This window comes from Leucoraja erinacea, chromosome 25 (assembly GCF_028641065.1).
Source record: "Leucoraja erinacea ecotype New England chromosome 25, Leri_hhj_1, whole genome shotgun sequence".
Lineage (NCBI taxonomy): Eukaryota > Metazoa > Chordata > Chondrichthyes > Rajiformes > Rajidae > Leucoraja > Leucoraja erinaceus.
The window spans coordinates 15,707,839-15,734,772 of NC_073401.1; the positions used below are offsets into that span (position 1 = coordinate 15,707,839).

At 44.5% G+C, this 26,934-nt stretch overlaps 1 protein-coding gene across 3 annotated transcripts in view; it reads left to right on the plus strand.

The window, feature by feature from the left end:
* The window catches only part of emid1 (EMI domain containing 1), a 216,578-nt gene that overhangs the window by 176,122 nt on the left and 13,522 nt on the right, over positions 1-26,934 (plus strand). For all 3 annotated transcript variants that reach the window (XM_055655853.1, XM_055655855.1, XM_055655854.1), the window contains 5 exons: positions 761-832; positions 12,252-12,416; positions 24,970-25,062; positions 25,402-25,454; positions 25,758-25,820. In XM_055655853.1, the coding sequence (XP_055511828.1) occupies positions 761-832; positions 12,252-12,416; positions 24,970-25,062; positions 25,402-25,454; positions 25,758-25,820 (446 nt within the window). The remainder of the gene's footprint in view (positions 1-760; positions 833-12,251; positions 12,417-24,969; positions 25,063-25,401; positions 25,455-25,757; positions 25,821-26,934) is intronic.

Sequence of the window (26,934 nt, forward strand, 5' to 3'; positions counted from 1 at the left end):
TAGCTCTACCCTCTTACACTACTTTGTCATATTGAGTACAAGAGACAGGAAGTCATGTTGCAGCCCTATAGTGCTATGGTTAAGCCGCATTTGGAGTATTGCATGCAGTTCTGGTTGGAATGATGCAGAGGCTTTAGAGAGAGTGCAGAAGAGATTTACCCGAATGCTGCCCGGATTAGAGGATATTTGCTACAAGGGGAGGTTGGACAAACTTGGATTTCTTTCTCTAGAATGCGAGAGGTTTCGGGAAGCCCTTATAGAAATGTACATTATTATGAGATCGATAGTTTAGACAGTCATAATCTTTTTCCCCAGGGTGGAAATGTCTAGACTAGAGCGTGTAGCTTTAAGGTGGGAAGGGCAAAGTTTAAACTAATGTGCAAGGCAAGCGTTTCTACACGGAGGGTGGTGTGTGATGAATGTGCTGCCAGGGTGGGAGTGGAGGCAGATACAATCGTGGCATTTAAAGAGACTTTTAGATAGGCACATGGACATGCAGGAAATGAATCACGAGGAGATTAGTTTGTCTTGGCATCGTGTTCAGCATGGACATTGTGGGCTGAAGGGCCTGATCCTATGCTGTACTGTTCCATGTTCTAACACTTCCATTATCTTAACATAAAATAACAAGAGACATGTTAAGATCATTATGCGCATTTTGATACCACAATGAAAGATTCCTCATGAGTTTACACAAATGGTTACATCTTTGTCTGAGTCCTGCCTTTCATTTCTTCTTTGCTCTTATTAATCACTCCAGGTCCAAAAGGTGAACCAGGAGTCCGAGGCCCATCAGGAATACCGGGAACACAAGGACCAGTCGGGCCGCCAGGTTAGTGGTTTCCCCCAGAATCAAAATGCCGCAGAGGCTGATACCCCGAGATAAAAGCAATAAGCTGTTGGAAATACTGTAGACTTTAGAGATACAGCGTGGAAACAGAGTCTTCGGCTCACCAAGTCCGCGATGACCAGCGATCACCCATTCACACTAATTCTATCCTACACAATTTACAGAAGCCAATTAATCTACAAACCTGCATGTCTTTGGATTGTGGGAGGATATGGAGTGCCCGGAGGAAACCCAGGCGGTCACAGGGAGAACATGGAGCAGCACAGTAGCCTAGCGGGTAGAGCCGCTGCCTCACAGTGCCAGGGACCCGGGTTCGATCCTGTCCTTGGGTGCTGTTTGTGTGGAGTTTGCACATTCTTCCTATGACTGAGCAGGTTTCCTCCGGGTGCTCTGGTCAGATGTGTGGCTTTGTGAGTTAATTGGCCTCTGTAAAATTGCATCTAATGCGTAGGGGGATTGGATGCAAAAGTGAGAAAACATAGAACTAGTGTGAACGAGTGATCGATGGTGAGCATGGACTCGGTGGGCCGAAGGGACTGTTTCCGTGCTGTATCTTTAAACTAAACTAACCATTGCAGGAACAAAGCACAGATGAAATCTGTGTAAAATACTTGTTTTTTTTTCTGATTTGTAGAGGAGGTTCACGAGGATATTTACCTGGGGTTGCGGAAATTAAGTTACAGGGAGAGGTTGGATAGGCCGAATGGCCTGTTTCCATGCTGCATCTTTCAATCAAAAATGCACCAGGCAAAACGCACCAGCAGAATTAACATTGAGCCCAGACAGAGTGGAGTGGGGGGGTGATTAGAAAACATTTCTTAGGCAGGTCACGGTTGGAGTTTTGAATTTCCAGCTACAAGCCATTAGTGTGCAAAGCCCATAAATTCCTCCCAAAAAAGTGATCGGGCAGTTGCCAGGAAAACTGTAAAACCGACTGCTGTCACATGTTGTGTTATTAATGCTGGATCATCTGCTCTGGGAACAGAAGGGCACCCCTGGGTACACGATGTTATTATTTTTTGAAAGAAGACTTGAGTCCCGTCCAGCACTGTGCAACGATCCCCCGGATCCCTGCTGCCAGGAGGTTAGGAGGTTGGTTCCTTGGCTAGATATTATACACTCCGAGACTGGACAGTATCAGATGTTACTTATTTATTCACCGCTGGGATGCGGCCTCTGCTGGCAAGGCCAATATTCGTTGCCCATTCCCCGCTGTGCTGGGGCCAAGCCCAGTTCAGATCCTACCTCAATGCTCTGTGTCCCTGTGCCAACTGGGTGAAGAGGACACAGATTTCTTTCTTAACGCCTATTATCGAACCAGATGGGTTTTTAAAGACAAACTTTCTTTACTGACTTTTTAACTTTTTATTCCATCTTTCTTCAATAAATTGGATTTAAATTTACCACGCTTCATTATTTAAAATTATTCATGGCTTAGATAAGGTCGAAAATGGAAACATAGATAGGGTAACTTGGAAAAAACAAATACTAGGCAGCATAGTTTACTTTAGTTTTTAGTTTAGAGATACAGCGTGGAAACCGGCCCTTCGGCCCACCGAGTCCGCACAGACCAGCGATCCCCGCAAATTAACACTATCCTACACACACTAGGGACAATCGACACATACAGCAAGCCAATTAACCTATAAACCTGTACGTCTTTGGAGTGTGGGAGGAAACCGAAGATCTTGGAGAAAACCCACGTGGTCACGGGGAGAACGTGCAAACTCCCTACAGACAGCACCCGTAGTCGGGATCGAACCCGGGTCTCCGGCGCTGCAGCGCTGTAAGGCAGCAACTCTACCGCTGCGCCACTGTGGCTGCCCTTTTTTACATAGATGGTGGAGGGTGCCTGGAACGCACTGCCAGGGATGGAGCTGGACGCTGATATGATAGTGACATTTAAGAGACATTTGGATAGGCACATGGATATGCAGGGAAAGGAGGGATATGGAGACCAGAAGATCTTGGCATCATGCATTGGAAGAAACTGCAAGTGCTGGTTTATACCGTGGATAGACACAAAATGCTGGAGTATCTCAGTGGGACAGGCAGCGTCACTGGAGAGAAGGAATAGGTGACCTTCTGGGTCGGAACCCTTCCTCAGACTGAAAGGTTCAGGGGTGAGGGTAGTGGGGGGGGAAACTGGAAGCGAAACAAGGCCTGCCATCCCTGATTTGTTCTGTCCTCGGCATCATGTTTGGCGCGGATATTGTGGGCCGAAGGGCCTGTTCTTGTGTTCTATGTTTTGGGAGTTGAGTGTCACTGCCCAGTGACATTTATTGCCCGTCCTTCGTTACCCCTGAGAGGCTGATGGTGAGCAGTGCTCCTGAACTGCTGCTGTCATTATGGTCAAAGTTCTCCCATGCTGCGATTGGGGCGGAAGTTTCAAGATGTGGACCCCGGGACAAGCAAGTTCCAAATCAGAATTGCATGTGCTACTTCCAGTGTCATGGTCACAGAGTGATACAGCATGGAAACAGGCCCTTTAGCCCAACTTGCCCACACCGGCCAACATGTCCCAGCTACACTATTCCCACCTGCCTGTGTTTGGCTCATGTCCCTCTAAACCTGTCCTATCCCATGTACCTGTCTAATTGTTTCTTCATCGTTGCGATAGTCATAACGTCATAAGTGATAGGAGTAGAATTAGGCCATTCTGCCCATCAAGTCTACTACGCCATTCATTCATGGCTGATCTATCTCACCCTCCTAAGTAACCCCATTCTCCTGCCATCTCCCCATAACCTCTTGACACCCTTACTAATCAAGAATCTACTGTATCTATCTCTGCCTTAAAAATATCCGCTGACTTGGCCTCCACAGCCTTCTGTGGCAAAGAATTCCGCAGATTCGCCACATCTAAAGTGTAATTCTATCAGATCTTGCTTGCCTGGCTCTCCCCATTTAGGCGTCAGTCGCCAGATGATTGCGAGGACGATTTTGCAAGGTAGTCTTTGCTACATGCACTGCGGAGCCTGGCTCAATGCAATCATCTCCCAGTGCCATCCTTTCCCAGCATCAACAAAGTGACAATGGTGCATGGATGACATTTCAAAGTTCATCGCAAGCAATATGATCAGCCAGTGAATGGCGGTGAGGAACGAAGGGCCGAATGGCCTACTCCTGCACCTATTGTCTATGTTTCTAATCTGCAGATTGGAGTCTGAGATAGGGCAAGGATGGCAGATTCCTTTCTTGAATGAGGCAGGAGTTTTTTTTTTGTTAGATAGTCCAGTCGTTTATCTGGTCATTATTTCTAGTTTAGTTTTAGTTTGGTTTAGTTTAGTTTAATTTAGTTTAGTTTTCTATTGATATCAGATGTTCTGAGGTGCAATGAAACGTTTTTTTTGCATGCTATCCTGTCAAAGAAAAGACTGTGCATGATTACAATCAAGCTGTCCGCCGTGTACAGATAACGGATACATGGTACAACATTTAGCGCAAGATAAAAACCAAGTTTAAGACTAACTTTTGTGCCATATTCCTGATTACTAACTGCATTTGTTTTTTGCCTGGTGGAAAATTAACTCCAGTCTCTGGATTGTTCGCATGAACTTCTAGACTCTCGGTTCAATACCGTAACCACTGCCCCAGCACCATGCCTTTGGTGAGGATTGAGTTCTTTCATTTGGGTGAAAAAAGTTCAATTGGGCCAAGGTTCTATATCTGGTGACATAGAAAATAGAACACAGAACACTACAGCACAGGAACAAGCCCTTCGGCCCACAATATCTGTGCTGATCATGATGCCAAGTTAAACTCTCCTCTGTCTGCACATGATCCATAACCTCCATTCTCCGCATATCCATGTGCCTATCTAAAAGCCTAATCGCCACTGTCATGCCTGCTTCCATCTCCATCGTTGTCAATGCATTCCAGGCATCCACCACTCTCTGTGTAAAAAGCTTGCCTTGCACGTCCTCTTTATGCTTTGTTCCTCTCACCATAGAGCTATGGCCTCTTACAGTCTTTTACATTTCCCCCCTGGGAAGAAGGTTTTCACTGCCCACCCTATCTATGCCTTTCAGAATTTTATAAACTTCTATCAGGCTCCCCTCAGCCTCCGATGTTACAAAAAAAAAACTGTCCCAAGTGCCCAAACTCTCCTTGTAGTTAATACACTCTAATCCGGGCAACTTTCTGGTTATGTAATAAAACTGAACTACAGTTGCTGGTTTATACCCATGATAGACACAGAATGCTGGAGTAACTCAGTGGGTCAGCTAATCTTTTCTGCAGCCACTCCATACTCTCCTGTCTGGGCACAGAGGTGCCGTGGTAGAGTTGCTCCTTACAGCGCTTGCATTGCCGGAGACCCGGGTTTGATCCCGACTTCGGGTGCTGTCTGTACAGTGTTTGTACTTTCCCCCCGTGACAGCGTGGGTTTTCTCCGAGATCTGCGGTTTCCTCCCACACTCCAAAGATGTACAGGTTTCCATGTTAATTTGCTTGATATAAATGTAAATTGTCCCTAGTTTGTATAGGGGAGTGTTAATGTGTGGGGATCATTGGTCGGTGCAGACTCGGTAGGCCAAAGGCCTATTGTTTCCGCCCTGTATCTCTAAACTAAAGTAATAATAATGGGGCGGCCGGAACTACAACGAAACGTCAAACGAGGTCCAAGCAAACTTTTATAGAGCTGCAACCCGACTTCCTGACTCTTGTACTCAATGTCCGAAACAATGAAGGCAACTTTACCACAAGCCTTCCTTACCATTCTATCTACATGCGTTGCTACTCTCAGGGAGATATGTACTGGGACCTCAAGATCCCTCTGTATATCAATGGTGTACAGCGATTCACCCTTTCACCCAGTAACCAGAGCCTCACGTCTACCTCACCCCTGCACCCAGGGGGATACCTCACCGTCCAAGGATTTATGTATGACTACAGAACTTGAATTCCTTCAAAATGGCGAAGGCCACTCTAGCATTATTGAACAATAGTCTAGGCTTCCAGAAATTGTGTTTATTTCTTTTTTTTAAATGCAACATGTGAGCCAAAATGTTCATGTTGCAAGTATTCTTGTCATAGGGTTCCTGTTTAAAACAACACGCTGAACTCTGGACACAGCATGCTACTTTCCATTTATTTTGGAAGGTTTTTGCTGATTCCTGTCACTGCCGATTTTTTAATGATGTCTTGTGTTTATTTTGTACACAGCTAACAGTTTTTGCATTCCATTGCTATTCTCATTCTAGGAATCTCCGTGGGTGAACAAGCATACCATTTCTATTAAATCACACTATTCATCCACAAATTGCTACTGATGTTTAAAGGGATTTTCGCAATTTCAACCCTATATTAAAATAAAATTAAGGAGCCATTAAATTAATTGTTCCATAGCTTTTACTTGATGAAATTTTGAAGTGGCTTACTTTATATCTATTATTTTCAAGTGTTCCATTTGTGTTTATGAGTGCCTTCGATGAAAATAAGTTTCATCCAAATTTTAATAGCTTCAGTCTGGTTCAAAGTGCTGTAATATAAAAATAAAGATTTGGATTTTTTTCTGCATTTTAGTGCACATTTGGGGAAATAATTTCTATGAAAGCAAAGGTGTCCTCTTTTTGAAAGAAAAATAACAATTAAATTTGCCTCAACATCACCCACTCTTTTTCTCCCACTCCCGTAGAAACAAGAAACCGCAGATGCTGGTTTGCACAAAAGGACACAAAATGCTGGAGTAACACAGCGGGAGGTTGGGGAAAGGTGTATTGGACAGTACCCGAGCTTATGAAAGAACCGTTCAGACGCCTGATAACAGAGGGACAGAAGCTGTTCCCGAGTCCGGCTGTGTGCGGTTTCAAGCTTCTGTACCTTCTGTCGGACGGAAGCAGGGAAAAGTTGGAATGACCAGGATGGGACAGGGACAAGTCTTTGCTTACGTTGGCTGTTTTCCCTATGCAGCGTGAAGTATAGATGGAGTCAATGATAGGGAGTCTGGTCTGTACGATGGACTGGGCTACAACTCTCTGCAAATTCTTGCAGTCTTGGTTCTCAAACCAAGCTACGATGCAACCTGACAGTATGTTTTCTATGATGCCATTGTGTACGAGTCACTGGAGGCATGTCTGAAGAGCGATATGAGGCATTGGAGAGGGTCCAGAGGAGGTTTCCGAGCATGGTCCTGGGGATGAGTGGGTTAATGTATGATGTGTGTTTGATGTCTCTGGGCCTGCATTCGTCGGAGTTTAGAAGAATGAGAAGAAATCTCGTTGAATCTTACCGAATAGTGAGAGGCCTGGATGGAGTGGATGTGGAGAGGATGTTTCCATTAGTGGGAGTGTCTAGGACCAGAGGGCACAGCCTCAGAATAAAAGGACGTACCTATGGAAAGAAGATGAGGAGGAATTTCTTTAGCCAGAGGGTGGTGAATCTGTGGAATTCATTGTCACGGATGGTTGTGAAGGCCGTCATTGGGTATTTTTAAAGCGGAGAATGACAGGTTCCTGATTAGTGCGGGTGTCAAAGGTTATGGGTAGAAGGCAGGAGAACAGGGTTAGGAGGGAAAGATAGATCAGCCATGATTGAATGGCGGAGTAGACTCAATGGGCTGAGTGATCTAATTCTGCACCTATGACATGAACCTATGACATGCCATATTTCCTCAGTCTTCTCAGAAAGTAGAGATAATGGTGGGCCTTTTTGTCTGTCACATCAATGTGGTCACTCTTCTACTGCCTTTCTAAAACTTGCCTTATAGATACATAAACAACTTAGCCTTTCTGTAGAACAATGCCTATCCGGCTGTGCCCTGGAGCCATGTGGTGAAGTGCTGCAGTTGTGATACAACTGGAGGTCGGCGTTACAATGCCCCGGGGCATCACTTACAGTGGAGCTTCTGGCCATTGGGACATTGTGGCCAAAGGAAGGTGCTGTTTGTGGCTGGGAGCTCGGACACTGTAGCGTGAGTTGTGAGTCGTCTTGTAAAACAAACTCGCATTGTGGGCTCCACCTTACCTTGATCATCGTTGCTGGCTTTGATTTGTCCTTTTGCAAACCTTTCGTTCATTTGTTCTCTGTACATTTTCATATCTCTCGTTTCCCTCTCCACTGACTCTGAGTCTGGAGAAGAGTCTCGACCCGAAACGTCACCTATTCCTTTTCTCCAGAGATGCTACCTGTCCCGCTGAGTTACATTTTGTGACTATCTTCACTAGTTGACAAATGGAACTAGGTTATCTTTGCAGAGCCTTGACTTTGGGCTTTACCAAACCAGTGATAATTTATGTATCTGACTGTGCTGAGTGGATTTCATTCTCGAGGTAATTATAGAGAAGTGATTTTGAGTATATATATATATATATATATATATATATATATACATTATGTTTTTATTGTTAATGGAGTTGCTTTTGACTCAGTGAGTTATATCATTAGCACAAACGCGTTTCTCAAGTACAGATGTTACTTTCCAGATGTGCCCGTAGCCAGCAGGACAAGACTTTCTTTGTTTAATAGTGACCCATGTTTATTTTAAATTGATCGTTTATCCTAAAGTTTAGGCATAGACCATCAGAGCTGTGTGGGGCAAACATCTTGGGTTCTGCAGACTCTTAACGTTTGAGATTTTGGGCTAGATATTGTGACACCTCAAACAGCTGTAACAACAGAAAATTAAAGCAGGTTTCTCCAAAGTCCTGTCTCCTTCACTCCCAAAAGAAAAGATTATCAGCTGGTCCTCGGTGTTTGGAGACTTTGAATGGTTGCCATTGCTTATTTAATATAAGATTACACATGTCAATGACTGCAGATGGGTCATCTGGCCCACCTCCAAACAGCAAAATGATACCTGGATAAATATTTTGTTTAAACAGGTGTCACATGCATTTATGAAATAAAGTCAGTCATGGAAAATTAACTTTCATTTATGTCTGAGATTTTCTTTTCGCAATTAATAGGAACCTGAGGGGTAACTTTTTCACATAGTGGTGGGTGCATGGAATGCGCTGCCAGGGGAGGTAGTTGAGGCAGGTATTATCGCAACGTTTAAGAAACATTTAGACAGGTACGTGGATAAGACAAGTTTAGATGGATATGGGCCAAATGCAGGCAGCTGGGACTAGTGTAGATGTGACATGTTGGCTAGTGTGGGCAAGCTGGGCCGAGCGGTCTGTTTCCACGTTGTAAAACCCTATGGCTCTAATTTGTGCCACTCTGACTCTTAATGTAGCATTAAAACATTCCTGCTGGTATAATTATCTACTGCTTTCTGGGACAATCAAAGGGCATCAGATTGGTATCAAATCAGTAATTGAATTTGATAACAATTCCCTGACATGGAAGAAATTATATCTCTGCTTTTTACTCTCATTGGTTCTTTTTTTGGTGGTGTTAGTAAATGCATTGGTATTGGTTTACTATTGAATCATAGACCCATACAACTTGGAAACAGATCCTTCGGCCCAACTTGCGCATACTGACTAGCATGCCCCATGTACACTAATCCCACCTGCCTGCGTTCGGCCCATATCCCACTAAACCTATCCTATCCATGTACCTGTCTAAATGTTTCTTAAAAGTTGTAATAGTACCTGCCTCATCTATCTCCTCCAGCAGCTCGCTCCATACACGCACTGCCCTTTGTGTAAAAAAGTTACCCCTCAGGTTCCTATTGAACATTTCCACCTCACCTCAAACCTATGTCCTGTGGTTCTTGATTCCCCAGCTCTGGGCAAGATGACCCAATCTACTCCTCTCGTGATGTTGTATGCCCTGTCATGCTTTTATACCGAGATACAGTGATAACGTTTTGTTTGCATGCCAGCCAGTTAATGCACACGTTACATGAATAAATCAGGCCACACACACGTGCAACAGGGAGTGCAAAGAGAAAAATATCAGAGTGCAGAATATAGTGTTACAGCATTGTAACCTTACAATCACAGAGAAAAAAGTACTAGATGCGCAATGGGGTAAATTGGAAGATGAGGACCACACTCTTGTTTATGGGAGGATGTACAGTCGTCTGATCACAGCAGGGAAGAAGTTGTTCCTGAATGTGGTGGAACGTGCTTTGGTATTTTCTGCTCAACGGGAGAGGGGAGGGAGGGAATGACCAGGGTGAAAAATATCCTTGGTTATGTTGGCTGCTTTCCAGCGGTAGCATGAAGCGTAGATGGAGGCGATGGTGGGGAGTCTGGTCTGTGTGGATCACAGGGCTATATCAACAGCCCTGTGCAATTTCTTGCGGACCTGGGCAGAGATGTTGCCAAATCAAACTAGGATTCAACCCGAGCGCACGCTTTCCATGGTGCATCTGTAGACGTTGGTTGGAGATGTGCCGAACTTTCGCAGTCTCCTGAGGAAGCAGAGGCGTTAGTGTGCTTTTTTTGGCCTCAGCATCAATGTGCCCATATCTTGTGTTTTTTAAGAGCAAATGGTACAGTGATGTGGTGTGTACAAATATAAAGGGAATAGGGTTTTGCCATCGAAAAGATCCAACCTGCCTTCATTGATTTTATTATTAAGTCTGGATTTATTATTAATGTTGGATTTATGACCACTTATGCATTCAGAAAGTTTTAGCCCCACAAGAAATGAGGAGTCTGCGATGCAGAAAGACATAGTCGGTCGTAGTTGCAAAATGACATCATGTTCAGCATTGACACTGTGGGCCGAAGGGGCTCTTCCTCTACTGTACTGTTCTATGTTAAAAATACATGGAGTAGTAAAAATGTTGATATAAGGAACTGCAGATGCTGGTTTACAAAAAAAGACACAAAGTGCTGAAGTAATTCAGTGGTCAGGCTGCATCTATGGAGGACACGGATAGGTGACGTTTCAGTTCGGGACCATTCTTCAGACCCTGATTCTGCAATACATATTTCAGAGGCGCAGTTCAAAAGCAAATAATATTCGTACCATTTTTGTATGTGATGCCTGAAGTACTCTGGCTAAATGAGAAACGAAGGGTGGCACAGTGGTGCAGCGGTAGAGTTGCTGCCTCACAGCACCAGAGACCCAGATTTGATCCTGACTACTGGTATTGTCTGTACGGAGTTTATACGTTCTCCCTGAGACCGTATGAGTTTTCTCCAGGTGCTCCGGTTTCCTCCCACACTCCAAAGACGTGCAGGTTTGTAGGTTAATTGGCTTTGGTAAAATTGTAAATTGTCCCTAGTGTGTGTAGGACAGTGCTGGTGTACAGGGATCGCTGGTCACTGTGGACTCGGTGGGCCGAAGGGCCTGTTTCCACTCCGTATTTCTAAACTAAAACAAAATTAAAATCACTTGGATGCCGAGCAATTAATTCACTCCAAAAGCCACACACACACTAGCCCTGTATTGCTATGAGGTAGCAGGGGAATGGCAATGTACCCGGAGAGAAAGGGTTATCTGCACCATTCCACTAGCAATTGTTGTGGCTGCCAACTCAAGTTGTTGGCAGCAATTAGAAGAATAGCAACAGGTATCCAGAGCCACTGTGTTTGGAAAACATCTTGATTTATTTTGCTCAATGTAACTGTTCATATTATTATACCGCACAAGGAAAACCATGTTCTTTTATCTAACTCTTGTCGTGTTCTCAGCACAGCTTGAAGCAAATAACAATTTCACCTACTGTTGTCATGTAAAGGCCCTTTTAAGGTTTTCCCCTTAATTCGAACTCGTGGAATGTCGGGGAATGTCCGTAGCGAGTCCGTAGATGTTTCGTAGCGGCTCGTAATGCCAGCCGTAGGTACTCAGGGCATCAGGTAAGTCGGGCCGTTTTTTCAACATGTTGAAAAATGTCCACAAGTAAACAAAATAGCCCCGAGTACCTACGAATGGCTATTACCGTAATTATCCGAGTTCGAATTAAGGGGAAAACTCGGGAGAGTTCGTGAGTAACTTGGGAAAGTGGGACAGGGGCCTTTAGCAAACCAGGCCACTTTTTACACAGTGAAGTCTCACAGGTAACACACAAATGAATAGAAGCGACTTTGTACAGGAGATTTCCATTCCTCCAGACGAAGAAAGTTGTTAGATCTTCCAAAGAAGATACAGCAAGCTGCACTTTACTTTGGACTTCAGAAATGCAACGCAAAAACAGGCCCTTCAGCTCACCGAGTCCATGCCAACCATCCATCACCCCGTACTCTAGCACTAGTTCTACATACTAGGGACAATTTACAATCAACAGAAGCCAATTAACCTACAAACCTGTATGTCGTTGAAGTGCAGGAAGAAACTGGAGCACCCAGAGAACAAGATGCCTCATCTAAGTTTGTCCCATTAGCCCGCGTTTGGCCCATATCCCTTTTCCACCCATGTACTTGTCCAAATATCTTTTAAATACTGTTATTGTATTTGGCAGCTTAATTTGTCATGTTGTTGTCAGATGTGAGGAAATAAAGAAGATATTGAGTTGGCCCCTTGGACCTAATGGAAGTTTCCATCATTCATTTGACAGGTCCAGCAGGACACCAGGGAACGACAGGGGCAGCAGGAATCCCTGGGGCCAGAGGTCTACCAGGACCCCCCGGTCCTCCAGGAACGCCGGGAACCACCGGACCCTCACGTGCCAACATTCCTTATCCGGGATCGTCTGACTTTGGCTACACATCGTCCAACAATGGCAAGTATACGGTATCCTTCCTCACTCCACCCATACGCTTTAGTTTGTAAATAATCCTCGCTCAACCGCACGTGATTTATCCGACAGTGCGAAGGGCTCAAGAGGCTTTTAGATCGATGGTTCTTGATCATTACATGTACGGACATAAAGTGAAATTATTTTCTTGCATATAGTTCAGTCAAGTGTCTCCATACTCAAGCACAATCCCTGATTACTACAAGATAAGGTCCACCGAGCCAGGCTGCTGCAAGGCCTCCGGCCATCGCCTCCATCCAGATCGCCCAGCCAACCATCGTCCCCCTCCCCTCACCAGGCCACCTTCAGCCCTTGTGCCTTGAGAGTGCCTCCCACAGCTGATCTTGAGGGCGCGGAAGGTCAGACCCTGGTTCAACCTCCTACTGCCCTTGTTGTGTCCGCCATCAGGGGCAGGGCTCAGTGGCTCCCTCTACAGGCCGCTGCCCACCAGACCTTTCCTGGAGCGCTCCACCGAGCACATGGTTGTATGTAAAATATAAAATTGGGCAAAGTTCAAAGGAGATGTGCGGGGCAAGTTTTTCTACACAGGGAACGGCGGGTGCCTGGTACACGCTTGGAGGGGTGATGGTGGAGACCATATATTGATATTGGTGTTTCGGAGGCTTTTAGACAGGCACGTGGACATGCAGGGAATAGAGGGATATTGATACATGCAGGCATCGTGTTCAGCGTAGGCATTGTAGGGCCGAAGGGCCTCTTCCTGTGTTGTACTGTTCTACGTACTACGCTGCGATTCATGACTCCATTATTTGGCCGCTACGTGCGCCTACTCTGCACAGTCAGCTGTGCGCCAAACGTCAGTCCGACATCCCCATCTCTCCCGGCGTGCGGCAAATCTCCAGCTGCGCTCCTGCTGGGCTCCAATCCCTCAGACAACACCACAGATGCTCATCAAGAGGTTCTGCAGTCATTGAATTAAACTGAATTAAGTGCTGATGGAGGAGGAGGGAGCATGAACATTTACACGGGCGTGGGATAGGAAGGCTCCTGGGAATGAGAAAGTTGGAAACATGTAAACTGCATGTGGTTCATTTCCATAACACTCAGAACACTTGACGCCCATTTCAGCATGTCGAACATGATTGATTTTCTTCACCAAGGATAACTTTAATGAAGTTCAGATTCTGTATTTGATATCTGGGTTTTACGTTTGCCCTAGCATGGATATGAAAACATTTGTGACGTACTGAGGAAATGAAAGGCATGGCATTGAGCCTCGTTTCAACTGCTATTGAATGTCCTCGCTGTGATATCATCTTGAGTGTCAAAGGATGTGGGCTGTCTGATCTGTCAAAGCCCAAATGTAACCCAGCGTACACCTGCACGATAATATTATTTGCAGATTTCATCAAGCATTGTGTCCCAGCACAGAGCAGTGGGGCAAAAATTCTTCACGACTCCAAGTAAGGCTCAGAAGGAGCAACAACCACAGAGTATCTGGGCTAGGGGATTCTGCCAAAGGTAGACACAAGATGCTGGGATAACTCAGCGGGTCAGGCAGCTTCTCTGGAGAAAAATGTATAGGTGACGTTTTGTGTCGGGACCCTTCTGCAAACTCAAGGGATTCTGCCACTGGTCACAAAATTCTTGGCCACTGGTCGAGATGTCAACGCAAATGTCTGCTTGCTTTATAGAGGACCACCACAATGGAGGTCCTCTTTACAACAATGCCTTGCATTCTGGACAAAGTTGGAGAGAAAGAGTGCAGAGAAGATTTACGAGGATGTTGCCAGATCTTCAGAGCCTAAATACAGGGAGGGGTTGGGCAAGCTAGGACTCTATTCCTTGGAACACCAGTGGCTGAGGGGTGATCCTATAGAGGTGTTTAAAATCAGGAGGAGAATAGAATACTCAGAGTCTTTTACCCAGTGTAGGGGGAACAAAAACAGGAAGGTGTGTGTTTAATGCGAGAGGGATAAGATTTGACATGAACCTAAAGGGCAGCCTTATCTCTCAGCGGGTCATGGTATATGGAAGAAGCTGTTAGTGCTTCTTGAGTGCTGTATCTTGCCCTTTCTTCATTGCCTCTGAGTCCAAATCCCCAACACCAGAGGCACAAGTAGTGACTCACATCCACCCCATCTTCTCAATGATCATTAGAAGTCGGCAATCGGGACATTAAACTGTTGGGGATGGGATAGTCAGCGCTGCTTTGTGTGAGGGAAAACATGTCTCACAAATTTGATCGATAGAGAGTCTTGTCTAAATTCACCAAGTATCTCTAAATTAGAGTGATCTTTAAACCACGGTTGTTTTCTACTTGTGGACGATATTTATTCTATTCACGCGTCCAAACTATCCAAGCAGTTCCTAATAATTTTATTCACCATTCACCACCTGTTCAGGTTTAAACGATATACCCACCTGACTTTGTTAAGGTATCTGATATCTGACTCTTATGTTAGCTGAATTAATAATTGCTGCACTCAGATTGGCATTGGGGAATTTTCACCCCAAAAAACCTGAACCACTTCCTGACCTAAGCTGTATGTACAGTTATCATCAAAGTTAAAGTTAGTAACATGAATTTTGCCTCCAACCATTTTCCCAATTTGTTGTCAATTAACATGTGGTTTGATATTGTTGGTTTTCGATTGAAATAAGTGCTCATTGCAAAGTGGAGTAAACTTGCCTGCACCAGGCACCTGAATAGTGTAATTTTTGTTCTAATGATACTCATTCAAATAATCTAGTAATTAAGCTCATATATTAAGAAATGCTGTCATTTCTTAGATTGAAAATCCATAATCTAACTATAAACATGATGAGTGTGGTAATTATACTTCAAAAACATTTTAAAGAGACACATATTTTGTTATTCACAGTTAAACACTCCTGACTTTTACTTTGACCACCACTCTGACTGTAAATTGATCTTTACCTGGAGGTATTTACCCTCAAGAGTCAAGAGTATTTCATTGTCATATGCATCTGGAACAGAACTAAGGAATTCTTACACAAAGTGCTGGAGTATCTCATAAGGTCAGGCGGTATCTCTAGAGGACATGGATAGGTGATGTTTCCGGTGGGGAACTTTCTTCAGACTACGGGTCTGTACGGAGTTTGTACGTTCTCCAGGTGATCGTGTAGGTTTTCTCCAGGTGCTCTGGTTTCCTCCCACAATCCAAAGACGTGCAGGTTTGTAGGTTGTTTGGTTTTGGTAAAATTGTAAATTGTACCCTGTGTGTGTAGGACAGTGTTTGTGTATGGGGGTCGCTGGTCGGTGTGGACTCGGTGAGCTGAAGGGCCTATTTCCACACTGTATCTCTAAACTAAACTAAACTAAACTAAACTAAACTAAACTAAACCTTTGACTATCTATATCCTCCAGAGATGTTGCCTGACACTTTGAGTTACTCCAACACTTTGTGCTTTACTAATTTTACTCATCTTTAGTTCCTTGTTTTTGTTTATTCGGCAAGCAATTTGTGACCTTTCCTCAATGAACACTGGTTAAATATTTACCCAATACCAGAGATACATAATCAAAACAGGAAATGTTTCAAATGCCCAGCAGGTCAGGCAGCATCTATGTAGAGAGAAAGAGTTAATGATTCTGGTGGATGGTCTTCCTTCAGAATAATTATACTCTGACCACAATTTCTCAGTAGAGAGATCCACCGAGTTAATCCAGCACTCTGTGTTTTACTCCAATGACAGCTATTACTCTCGGAGTAAACAGTGCATTGTAAAACCACACTCAGAAATTAGATGAGAGTTAAGTGTTTGTTTGTAATGTGATCGTTAATTTAAAAAGTATCGATGATAAAGGAAACAGACCATTGTTAGCTGTTTGTAGGGTGAAAACGAGAAGCTAGAAGGGTTTTGGCCCGAAACGTTGCCTATTTCCTTCACTCCATAGATGCTGCCTCACCCGCTGAGTTTCTCCAGCACTTTTGTCTACCTTCGATTTTCCAGCATCTGCAGTTCCTTCTTAAACATTGTTAATTAATTTGTTTAGTTTAGAGATACAGTGCAGAAACAAGCCCTTCGGCCCACCGAGTCCGACTGCAGTCTGAAGAAAGGTCTCGACCCGAAACGTCACCCATTCCTTCTCTCCAGAGATGCTGCCTGTCCCACTGAGTTACTCCAGCCTTTTGTGTCTATCTTCAGCCACACTGTGAATGGTTCAAAATGACAAACCAGATGCTGAGGCCCTCTTTGGATAGAAATGTCATCTTCAATAAACTCATCATTTCCAATTTGCCGTTCCTGTTAGCCTCTGGAGGATTTAGGAATAAAATTAGACTCTTCCCTTGTAATATGAAATCACTTTCAATATTAGCATTTGGGATCTTATTTGTTGTGAACTGCATATATATATATATGTATCAAATGAAATGTGAAGTAAGAGAAGAGAGTTGTTAAGCAAATTGCAAATACCAACAACATTTATTTTAGTGATTAATTAATTTCTTGATTGATTTTTTATTTTTTTAAGATAAAGAAAATGTCCGTTTGTCAATTGTTAAATATTGATCGTGATGTACAGAAGGTTGATAGCTCTTGGTTTGGGCATGTATCCAACTAAAGACCCAGGATTTATCCATGGTCAGGCCTTCACTACTCTTGTTTGGGTAACATGCCAATGGTAGACTCTGGTCTCTAGAGCTGATCCTCTCCTTGTGGACAACTTATTCAAAGCCAACATGTTTGGTTTAGTTTTGTTTTGTTTTGTTCAGTTCAGTTCCGTTTCGGTGAAGTTGTAAATTGTTCCTGGTGCGTAGGGTGATGCTAGTGTATGGGGATCGCTGGTTGGTGCGGACTCGGTGGACTAAAGGGCCTGTTTCCGCGCTGTATCTCTCTAAACTAATCTAATCTCTAATCTATTGCACTTCCTGACAATGATGAGGCTTGCAGAGAAAAGGGATTTGGGTCCATGATATGCATTGGACTACATGCAATGGGTCCCTTCTGCATTGCAATGTCAGCGGTGCCATGTCTTTGATCAGCCTGTTCCTTGTTCACCGTTCAGCCATTACTTGGCTTCTCCTGCCCTCTGGTGGTCAAAGTGTAAATGAAATAACAAGGAATTCTTGGAGAAAAAGTTGCATTGAATTTGCAAGTCGCTTTAGTATGTCTCTGCCTGTATTCAGTTTAGTGTTTCACACCAACGTCAAAAGTAAAGTTACTCATAAGTTCATAAGTCGTAGGAGCAGAATTAGGACATTCGGCCCATCGAGTCCACTCTGCCATTCAATCATGGCTCATATTTCACTTTGGCAGCTTACAGCTCAGTGGTATGAATATTGATTTCTCTCACTTCAGGTACCCCTGGCATTCCCTCTCCCTCTATCCTTCCCCCACCAGGTTGCACTAGCTTCTCGTTTATACCCTACAAACAGCTCACAATGGTCTGTTTCCTTTATAATCAATACTTTTTCCATATATTTTATTCATTGTTCTTTATCTCTCTACATCATCGTCTATATCTCTCGTTCCCCTTATCCTTAACCATTCTGAAGAAGGGTCTCTTGACCCATTCTTTCTCTCCAGAGGTGCTGCCTGTCCCATTGAGTTACTCCAGCTTTTTGTGTCCATCTTCAATTTAAACCAGCATCCGCAGTTCCTTCCTACACATTCAATCATGGCTGATCTATCTTTCCCTCTCAACCCAATGCTCCCCATAACCCTTGACACCCTCAGCTGCTAGGCGATGGCAAAGTATACTTGCAGTTTAAAAAAATTACAGTGCATTTAACAGTAGACCTGTCAAAATGTGAAGTGCATGTCATTTGTACAACGTTTAAAGTTCACGACTGGAGGAGTGGGCGGAGTAGGATGGTGACAGCACCAACTTCCTTCATCCACCTGCTTAAAGGAAGGGTGAGGGGCAAGCAACTATGCATTTAGAAGGCCAAAGGCATAATTGAGACATGTACAGTGAACGGTCAGGTCTAGGGAGTGTTAAAGAGAGTCGAGAGTGTTAGGAACATAGAAAATAGGTGCAGGAGTAGGCCATTCGGCCCTTCGAGCCTGCACCGCCATTCGATATGATCATGGCTGATCATCCATCCTAAAAGACTTCCCTCTTATCCTTAAACTGTGATCCCTAGTTCTGGACTTCCCCAACATCGGGAATAATCTTCCTGCATCTAGCCTGTCCAACCCCTTAAGAATTTTGTACGTTTCTATAAGATCCCCCCTCAATCTTCTGAATTCCAGCGTGTACAAGCCGAGTCTATCCAGTCTTTCTTCATATGAAAGTCCTGCCATCCCAGGAATCAGTCTGGTGAACATTTCTCTGTACTCCCTCTATGGCAATAATGTATTTTCTCAGATTTGGAGACCAAAACTGTACGCAATACTCCAGGTGTGGTCTCACCAAGACCCTGTACAACTGCAGTAGACCCTCCCTACTCAAATCCTTTTGCTATGAATGCTAACATACCATTTGATTTCTTCACTGCCTGCTGCACCTGCATTCTTACTTTCAATGACTGGTGTACCATGACACCCAGGTCTCGTTGCATCTCCCCTTTTCCTAATCTTTCACCTTTCATCTTTCATCGACATATGTTTTAGCAACGGAACAATTACAGAGTTGATGTGGACAAGCTTTTCCCTTTGAGAATAGGGAAGATTCAAACAAGAGGACATGACTTCTGAATTAAGGGACAGAAGTTTAGGGGTAACATGAGGGGGAACTTCTTTACGCAGAGAGTGGTGGCGGTGTGGAATGAGCTCCCAGTGGAAGTGGTGGAGGCAGGTTCATTGGTATCATTTAAAAATAAATTGGATAGGCATATGGATGAGAAGGGAATGGAGGGTTATGGTATGAGTGCAGGCAGGTGGGACTAAGGGGAAAAACATTTGTTCGGCATGGACTTGTAGGGCCGAGATGGCCTGTTTCCGTGCTGTAATTGTTATATGGTTATATGGTTAATTAGATACTCACTGGCTGCAGCTTACCAAGTCCATTAACACAATAAAACACCAATCAATAAATGATAATCAATAAGTCAATGTTAATAACCATAACACATGGTAACTAATGTTAAGAATGAAGGACAGGCTACAACATAGGTTTAAAGGAGATGTTCGGGGAGAAGATTTTACACAAAGTGGTGGGTGGCTGGAATGTACTGCCAGGGGTGGTGGTGGAGGCAGGTACAGTCGTAGTGTTTAAGAGGCTTTTATATAGGTATTGATATGTAGGGATATGGATCAGGTACAGTCAGAGATCAGTTTAACGGCATTATGTTCAGCACGGACAAGAGTCTAATGGGTATTGAAACCTAAAGGTATTCTGACCGTTTTGCCAAACATAGAAAATAGGTGTAGGAGTAGGCCACTCGGCCCTTCGATCCAGCACTGTCATTCAATATTATCATGCCAGATCATCCAAAATCAGTACCCCATTCCTGCTTTTTCCCCATATCCCTTAATTCCGTTAGCCCTAAGAGCTAAATCTAACTCTCTCTTGAAAACATCCAGCGAATTGGCCTCCACCGCCTTCTGTGGCAGAGAATTCTATTTGCGCTTGGTCCACCAAGGTCTGCTGGATCCCCCAGTCACCAACCATTTTAACTCCCTTTCCAATTCACACACTGACCTTTCTGCCCAGGGCCTCGTCCATTACTGGAGTGAGGCCACATGCAAACTGTAGAACAGCGCCTCATATTCCATAAGTAACTTACAAGCCAATGGTATGAACATTGAACAGTCCAAGTTCAAGTAATATATGCCCTCTCTTTCCCTTGCCCACCTACCCCAATGTGCATATGCTTTCCTCCAGTTTAACATTTCACTTTTCTTCTCTCCTTATCTGACACCCTTTTATCTCCTTTTCACCTCTAGCCTTTGTCACTTACTCCACCCATGTGCCAATCACCACCCTCCACCGAACACTTACCCAAATCGTCACCCGTTAATTCCCTCCACAGAGGCTGCCTGACCCGCTGAGTTCTTCCAGCACTCTGTGTTTTGCTCCAGATTCCCGCATCTACATTTCCTTGTGCCCCCAGGTTTTCTGAGATGTGTGCTGCACAGCGACAATCCCCCATCAGCAAGGCTCTTGGCATGGTTCTGCAACTGTAATCAGGACAAATGTGTAGGAAGGAACTGCAGATGCTGGTTTACACCAATGATGGGCACAAAATGCTGGAGTAACTCAGTGGGTCAGGCAGCATCTCTGAAGACAAGGAATAGGTGACGTTTTGGGTCGAGACGTCATCTACTCCTTTTCTCTGGCATGGATATGTAGGGATCCTGCTGAGATACTCCAACACTTTGTATATACCTTGACTGTAATCAGCCCACTTCTTGTCAGTATGAGATTGATACCACATGGAGTTACTAGAAGCAAGGGCGGCACGGTGGCGCAGCGGTAGAGTTGCTGCCTTACAGCGCCAGAGGCCCGGGTTCGATCCCGACTATGGGTGCTGCCTGTACGGAGTTTGAACGTTCTCCCCGTGACCACGTGGGTTTTCTCCGAGATCTTCAGTTTCCTCCCACACTCCAAAGGCGTACAATTGGCTTGGTATGAATTGTAAATTGTCCCCAGTGTATGTAGGGTCGTGTTAATGTGCGAGGATCGCTGGTCGGTGCGGGCTCGATGGGCTGAGTGGCATGATTCCATGCTGTATCTCTAAATTAAACTAAACAAAACTGAAGGCTGAGTATGATTAAATAAAGATTTCTATATAATTCCACTGCAAGAATAAAGTCTTAAAAAAGATCCAGACCTGAAAAGTCACTTGTCCAGTTTCTCCACAGATGCTTCCTGACCTGCTGAGTTGTTCCAGCACTTTGTGTTTTGTTCAGGATTCCAGCACCTGCATTAGGGCACAGTGGGACAGTGGTAGAGTTGATGCCTTGTAGCGCCCGAGCCCTGGGTTCGATCCTGACCTCGGGTGCTGTCAGTACCGAGTTTGCACCCGACCGCGTGGGTTTTGCCCGGGTGCCCCACTTTCCTCACACACTCCAAAGGCAGATAGGTTTTTAAGTTAATTATCTACGGTAAAGATTGTAAATTGTCCCTGGTGTGTAGGACAGTGCAAGTGGGTTTTTTTTAAATCAAAAATATTTATTAAAATATTAAAATAGTATTTACAACACAATAAAACCAAACAGAACCCACCACCATAGTACAAGACAAACAAATATATACTAAGTAAACTACTAAACAACTACATGTCCCGGATACATTGGTGACCAACGGTCCCGGAAATCCCTCAAGGGTGCCCGTGGACAGCGCATAGTCCCTTTCCAGTAGCACCGGGCGCGGACATAACCCCGGATAAGGGGCAGGCAACTGGCTCGGGCAGAGCCATAATACAAGTGTATGGGGGTGATCACCGGGCGGTGCGGACTCTGTGGGCCTAAGGGCCTGTTTCCGCACTGTATCTATAAAGTAATGTCTAAAGTGCAGTTCTTTGTGTATTCACATGAACAGAGGAAACTGACTAGCTGTCATGGAGCAAGTGCTGTCAGCTTGGTCTGTGGGTGGTACAACATCCACGCCAAAAATATCAGCTCTGCTGACACTCAGCTGTTTGAGAGAAGTCCTGGCCTGTTCTGTAGCCAGTAAATTTAATTACACGTTGAAGCTGATTAAACTAAACAGGAAGGAAATTGCTTCCCTCACCCTTCTCATTTACTGCGAAAAAAAAAGCTGAAAAGCTCCTTTTAAAATCCCACAAGTAAAGATATGCCTTATTTGGCATGTGCAGAGATACGTTTTGCCAAAAAAACTCTTCAGAGCCTTAAATGTTACTGCACGTTACTGAAAGCATGGCTTTAGCTTTCGATCCTTATTTTAAACCATTTAGCAATGCTGCCAGATAGAAGGGGGGAGGGTGGGAAACAAGGCCATTTATTAGTTAGTTGTGGCAGCAATATCACCTAAAAAAAGGATTTGTAACTACAGTGAACACTCGGACGGGCAGCATCTCTGGATAGAAGGAATGGGTGACGTTTCGGGTCAAGATCCTTCTTCAGACTTCAGATTACTCCAGCACTTTGTGCCTGTCTTCGGTGTAATCCAGATCTGCAGTTCCTTCCTACAGTGAACCCCCGTTTTAACGGACCTCTTTATAATGGATGAATGAATGAATACGTTTATTGGCCAAGTATTCATATACAAGGAATTTGCCTTGGTGCTCCGCCCGCAAGTGACAACATGACAAACAGTGACATATGTTAGGAATGACACATACAACATTAAACATTTATAATAAAACATTATCGATTAAACATGTGAATTAAATAAAATACCAGAGCAAAAGAAGGCCACAGATTTTTGCATTACAGTTATGGTGGACAGACCTAACCCCTGGCTTGCACAACCAGCCCTGGCCATGGCTGCCTCCGCCACCACCATCGCCAACCCTCACATGCACTCCGGCCGCCTGCGGGCCATGACCATCCACTCCGCCGCTCCTCGCCTCTCCCTCAGCCGCCAGCTCACCTGGATTCCAGGCCCCATTCCAGACCGAGAGTCTAAAGAAGGGTCTCGACCCGAAATGTTTTTTTTTATATCCATGTTCACCCAGAGGATGCTGCCTGACCCCGCTGTGTTGCTCCACAAATCTGTTTTTTTTTTATGTATTAACCAGCATCTGCAGTTGTTTGATTCTACTACAGGTACTTATGCAGTTACAGTGGACAATTGACAATCACAGACACCATTCTCCCCGCTATGGTCCGTGATAACGAGGCTTTACTGCATTTGCTCTATTTATTTATTGTTTGGAGTGTGGGTTTAAGGTTGAGCAGGAGAGTGTATCCATTCTAAATTGATATGTACGAGTTTGTGTGTGAGGTGTGCAGTATATCTCTGGGTTTCATCTGTTCACTGTGAAGATTTTTTTCACTTGTATACTCTGACCCGAGTATATTTGGGGGTGGCGCTGAACAGGTTAATCATTGTGTTGGAAATACTCTGCAAGCCAGGCAGCATCCGTGGAGAGAGGAAAACTGTATTAACAATGCAGGCTGATGAAGAGGGAAAAGTTAGAGACCAAATGACTTTTAAGTTGGAGAGAAAAGCGGCTAGTGCGCCTCAAAAAGGCAGCAGATATTATCAGAGACCCACACCATGCTGGCCACGCTCTCACCTCATTACTAACATCGGGAAGAAGATGCAGGAGCCTGAAAACCATGACCTCCATGTTCAAGAACAGTTTCTTCCCAACAACCAGCAGGCTCTTCAACACTGCACAACACCAACCTCGGCAACTGTCAGCTGTGGATTGTGTCTTTGTTCACAGGTGCCAAAGCTATAGGAGCAGAGTAAAGCCATTTGGCCCATCAAGTCTACTCTGTCATTCAATCATGGCTGATCTACCTTTCCCTCTCAACCCCATTCCCCTGCCTTCTCCCCATAACCCCTGACACCCTTACGAATCAAAATACTTGAACTATGGACTACAGATTTGCACTGTTATAATTAGCTAGTGTTGCTGTTATAATTTATTTGTACTATTGCAAATCAGAAAGTAGTCAGTCACATGATGTAACTCTTAAAGCGATAGAACTATAAAATAACAATGTTCTGATCTAGAAGGTGGTTGTTTATTACAGGATTATATGTGAGTTACTACTACCTTAATGTGACTGTTAAGCTGCAGCATGTATGAATTTAATTATTCCATTGCCAGTACATATGACAATTAGACACTCTCGACTCTTGTGAGACAGGGAGAACATATCAGAATATGTTTGTGATAGAACAGAATGCCATAGAGGAAATGGAAATCAATGGAAGTGTGACAGTAAAGACTGTGTCATTGCCAAAAAAAATGATCTGAAGGCTCTCTGTCTCGATTCGAGGTCCAAAACTGCAAGCACCATCTGCAGACCAGCCATTACAGTGAGACAGCTGAAGCCCAGGCCTAGATGCATCTGATCAGTTCTTGAGGTTGGGGCTTAAATCAGTTCATCAGAAGCAGGGGGTCTCAGTCTTCCCCCTGTGGCCCACTGCCCTGGTTGGTGTCATCTCATGGTGTCATCTAGACTTTACTTTAGACTTTAGAGATACAGCGTGGAGTCCCAATGCTGTGTCACCCCGTACATCAGCACTGTTCTACACACTAGGGATAATTTACAATTTACAAAAGCCAATTAAGCTACAAACCTGCACATCTTTGGAGTGTGGGATGGAACCGGAGCACCAGGAGAAAAACCACGCGGTCACAGGATGTACAAACTCTGTACAGACAGTACCCATAGTCGGGATCAAACCTGGGTCTCTGGTGCTGTGAGGCAGCAACTTGACCGCTGCGCCACTGTGCTGCAACTATGTGTACTCTGATGATGTTCTCTGATGGACACAGGCCTCCACCTGCGGCCCACTGTCCTGGATTGTGCTCTGTCCTATGCCCTCTGGATTTTTGATTTCCTCAACCTGGGTGAAATACTGTGTGCATTCACCCTAACTGTGACCCCTTCACCATTTTATACATCTCTACAAGATCGTCTCCTGCCTCACCCTCAAGGAATAAAGCTCTTAATGTAACACTTTAAGTTCTCCAGATTGCTTTATTTATAATGGTATTGGTGTTGTTCTTTGCAGCTGGTGATTCAGTGCTGTCCAATACCTTCACGGACACGGTAGTGACTGGCGTTCGAGGACCTCCTGGTTCACCTGGACCAGTAGGACCCATGGGTAAGTTTACACCCTGATGACACTTTGGCTTAAGTTGTCCTGAATGAAAATAAACAGGAAATACAAGGGACACAAGGAAAGATGCTGGTTTACAAAAAAAAAGACATAAAGTGGTGGAGTAGTAACTCAGCAGGTCAGGCTGTATCTCTAGAGAACACGGATATGCGATGTTTCAGGTCTAAAGAAGGGAACCGATCCAAAACGTTCTCTATCTACGTTCTCTGGAGATACTGCTTGACCTGATGAGTTACTCCAGCACTTTGTCCTTCGTAAGATTTGGTACTGGGCTGATTTAGGGTTTGCCGATATTAAACATTCTGCTTTGGTCAAAATGTTTAGGTTCAACTGGACCACAAGGACCCATAGGACCACCGGGACCTCCTGGAAAAGATGTAAGTCACTGCTGGATGGAATGTGCATGGTTCATCTTGAACTGGTAAAGAAAATTCTCCAATATCGCAGTGGGTCCACTCTTTGTCATGGAATGATTTTATTGATGTCCTTATCAAAGCAGAGAACCAAAAACATATCCCATGGCCATAATAGCAAAGAGTAACGGATTCTATCTATTGAAATCCTCCTGGAGTAATATCCCTAAGATAAAAACACAGCTTACTGAATGGGATCACTGAATGTGTGTCATATCTGAAACCATTTATCTCAACCCTTTCTCTGAAATACCTTCTTGTGTGCAGGGTGCAACTGGGCGAGCGGGCTTGCCGGGGCCAGAAGGACCTAAAGGTGAAAAAGGAGACCGAGTAAGTTGCACTTATGTATCTCATGTCGGAGAACAACATGAGCAATGTACTGAAGATGTAGTTTAGGAACACAGTCATGAGTCACACAGCACGGAAACAGGCCCATCGGACCAACTTTTACATGCCAACCAAGGCACCCCATCCAAGCTAGTGCCATTTGCCCGCATTTGGTCCATATTTCCTCTAAACCTTTCCCATCCATGTACCTGTCCAAATGTCTTTTAAATGCTGTTAGTGTACGGATTCACTTCCGACTGGGTCACCTAACGATGGCAGTGGTCTAGCTGGTGAAGTAACCGTCGGCAAGCATGATTTGCACCATTATTGTTGAGCTGGCAATTATAGCCTGGTCAGCATGCAGATCATCACCTTTCCTTTTCTGCGGTCCCCTGTACACCAGTGTGTGCCGAAAAATTACTTTGGTAGAATTTTCCAGCTGCATCATCTGTTTGGTGCATCGAAAATATGTCATTTCCAGCCCCTTGTGGTTCTTAGCAAAGAAGGTATTTTCATTGAGAATATACCAGTCTTTGGTAATTGAATTGGAAGATACAGCAGGGAAACAGGTTCTTCGACCTATCGACTCCACGGCAATCATCGATCACCCGTTCACGCTAGTTCTATATTCTACTTTCTCATCTGTTGAGGGGCAATTTACAGAATGCCAATTAATCTACAAATCTGCATGTGTTTGGGATGTGGGAGGAAACCGGAGCACCCGGAGAAAACCCATGCGGTTACAGGGAAAACTCAGGCAGCAACGGAGATCAGGATTTACCCCAGATCTCTGGCGCTGTGAGGCAGCAGCTCTACCAGCTGTGCCACTGTGACCCTTTGGTAAAAGCTAACTTTGTTTTATCCTTGTGTAAGAATGAACTGCAGATGCTGGTTTAAATCAAAGATAGACACAAAATGCTGGAGTAACTCAGCGGATGAGGCAGCGTCTCTGGAGAGAAGGAACGGGTGACGTTTCGGGTCAAGACCCTTCTTCAGACTGGGTCTCGACCCGAAACGTCGCCCATTCCATCACTGCAGTGATGCTGCCTCACCCGCTCAGTTACTCCAGCATTTTGTGTCTACCTTTGTTTTACCCTTTCCCATCTGCCAACTATTT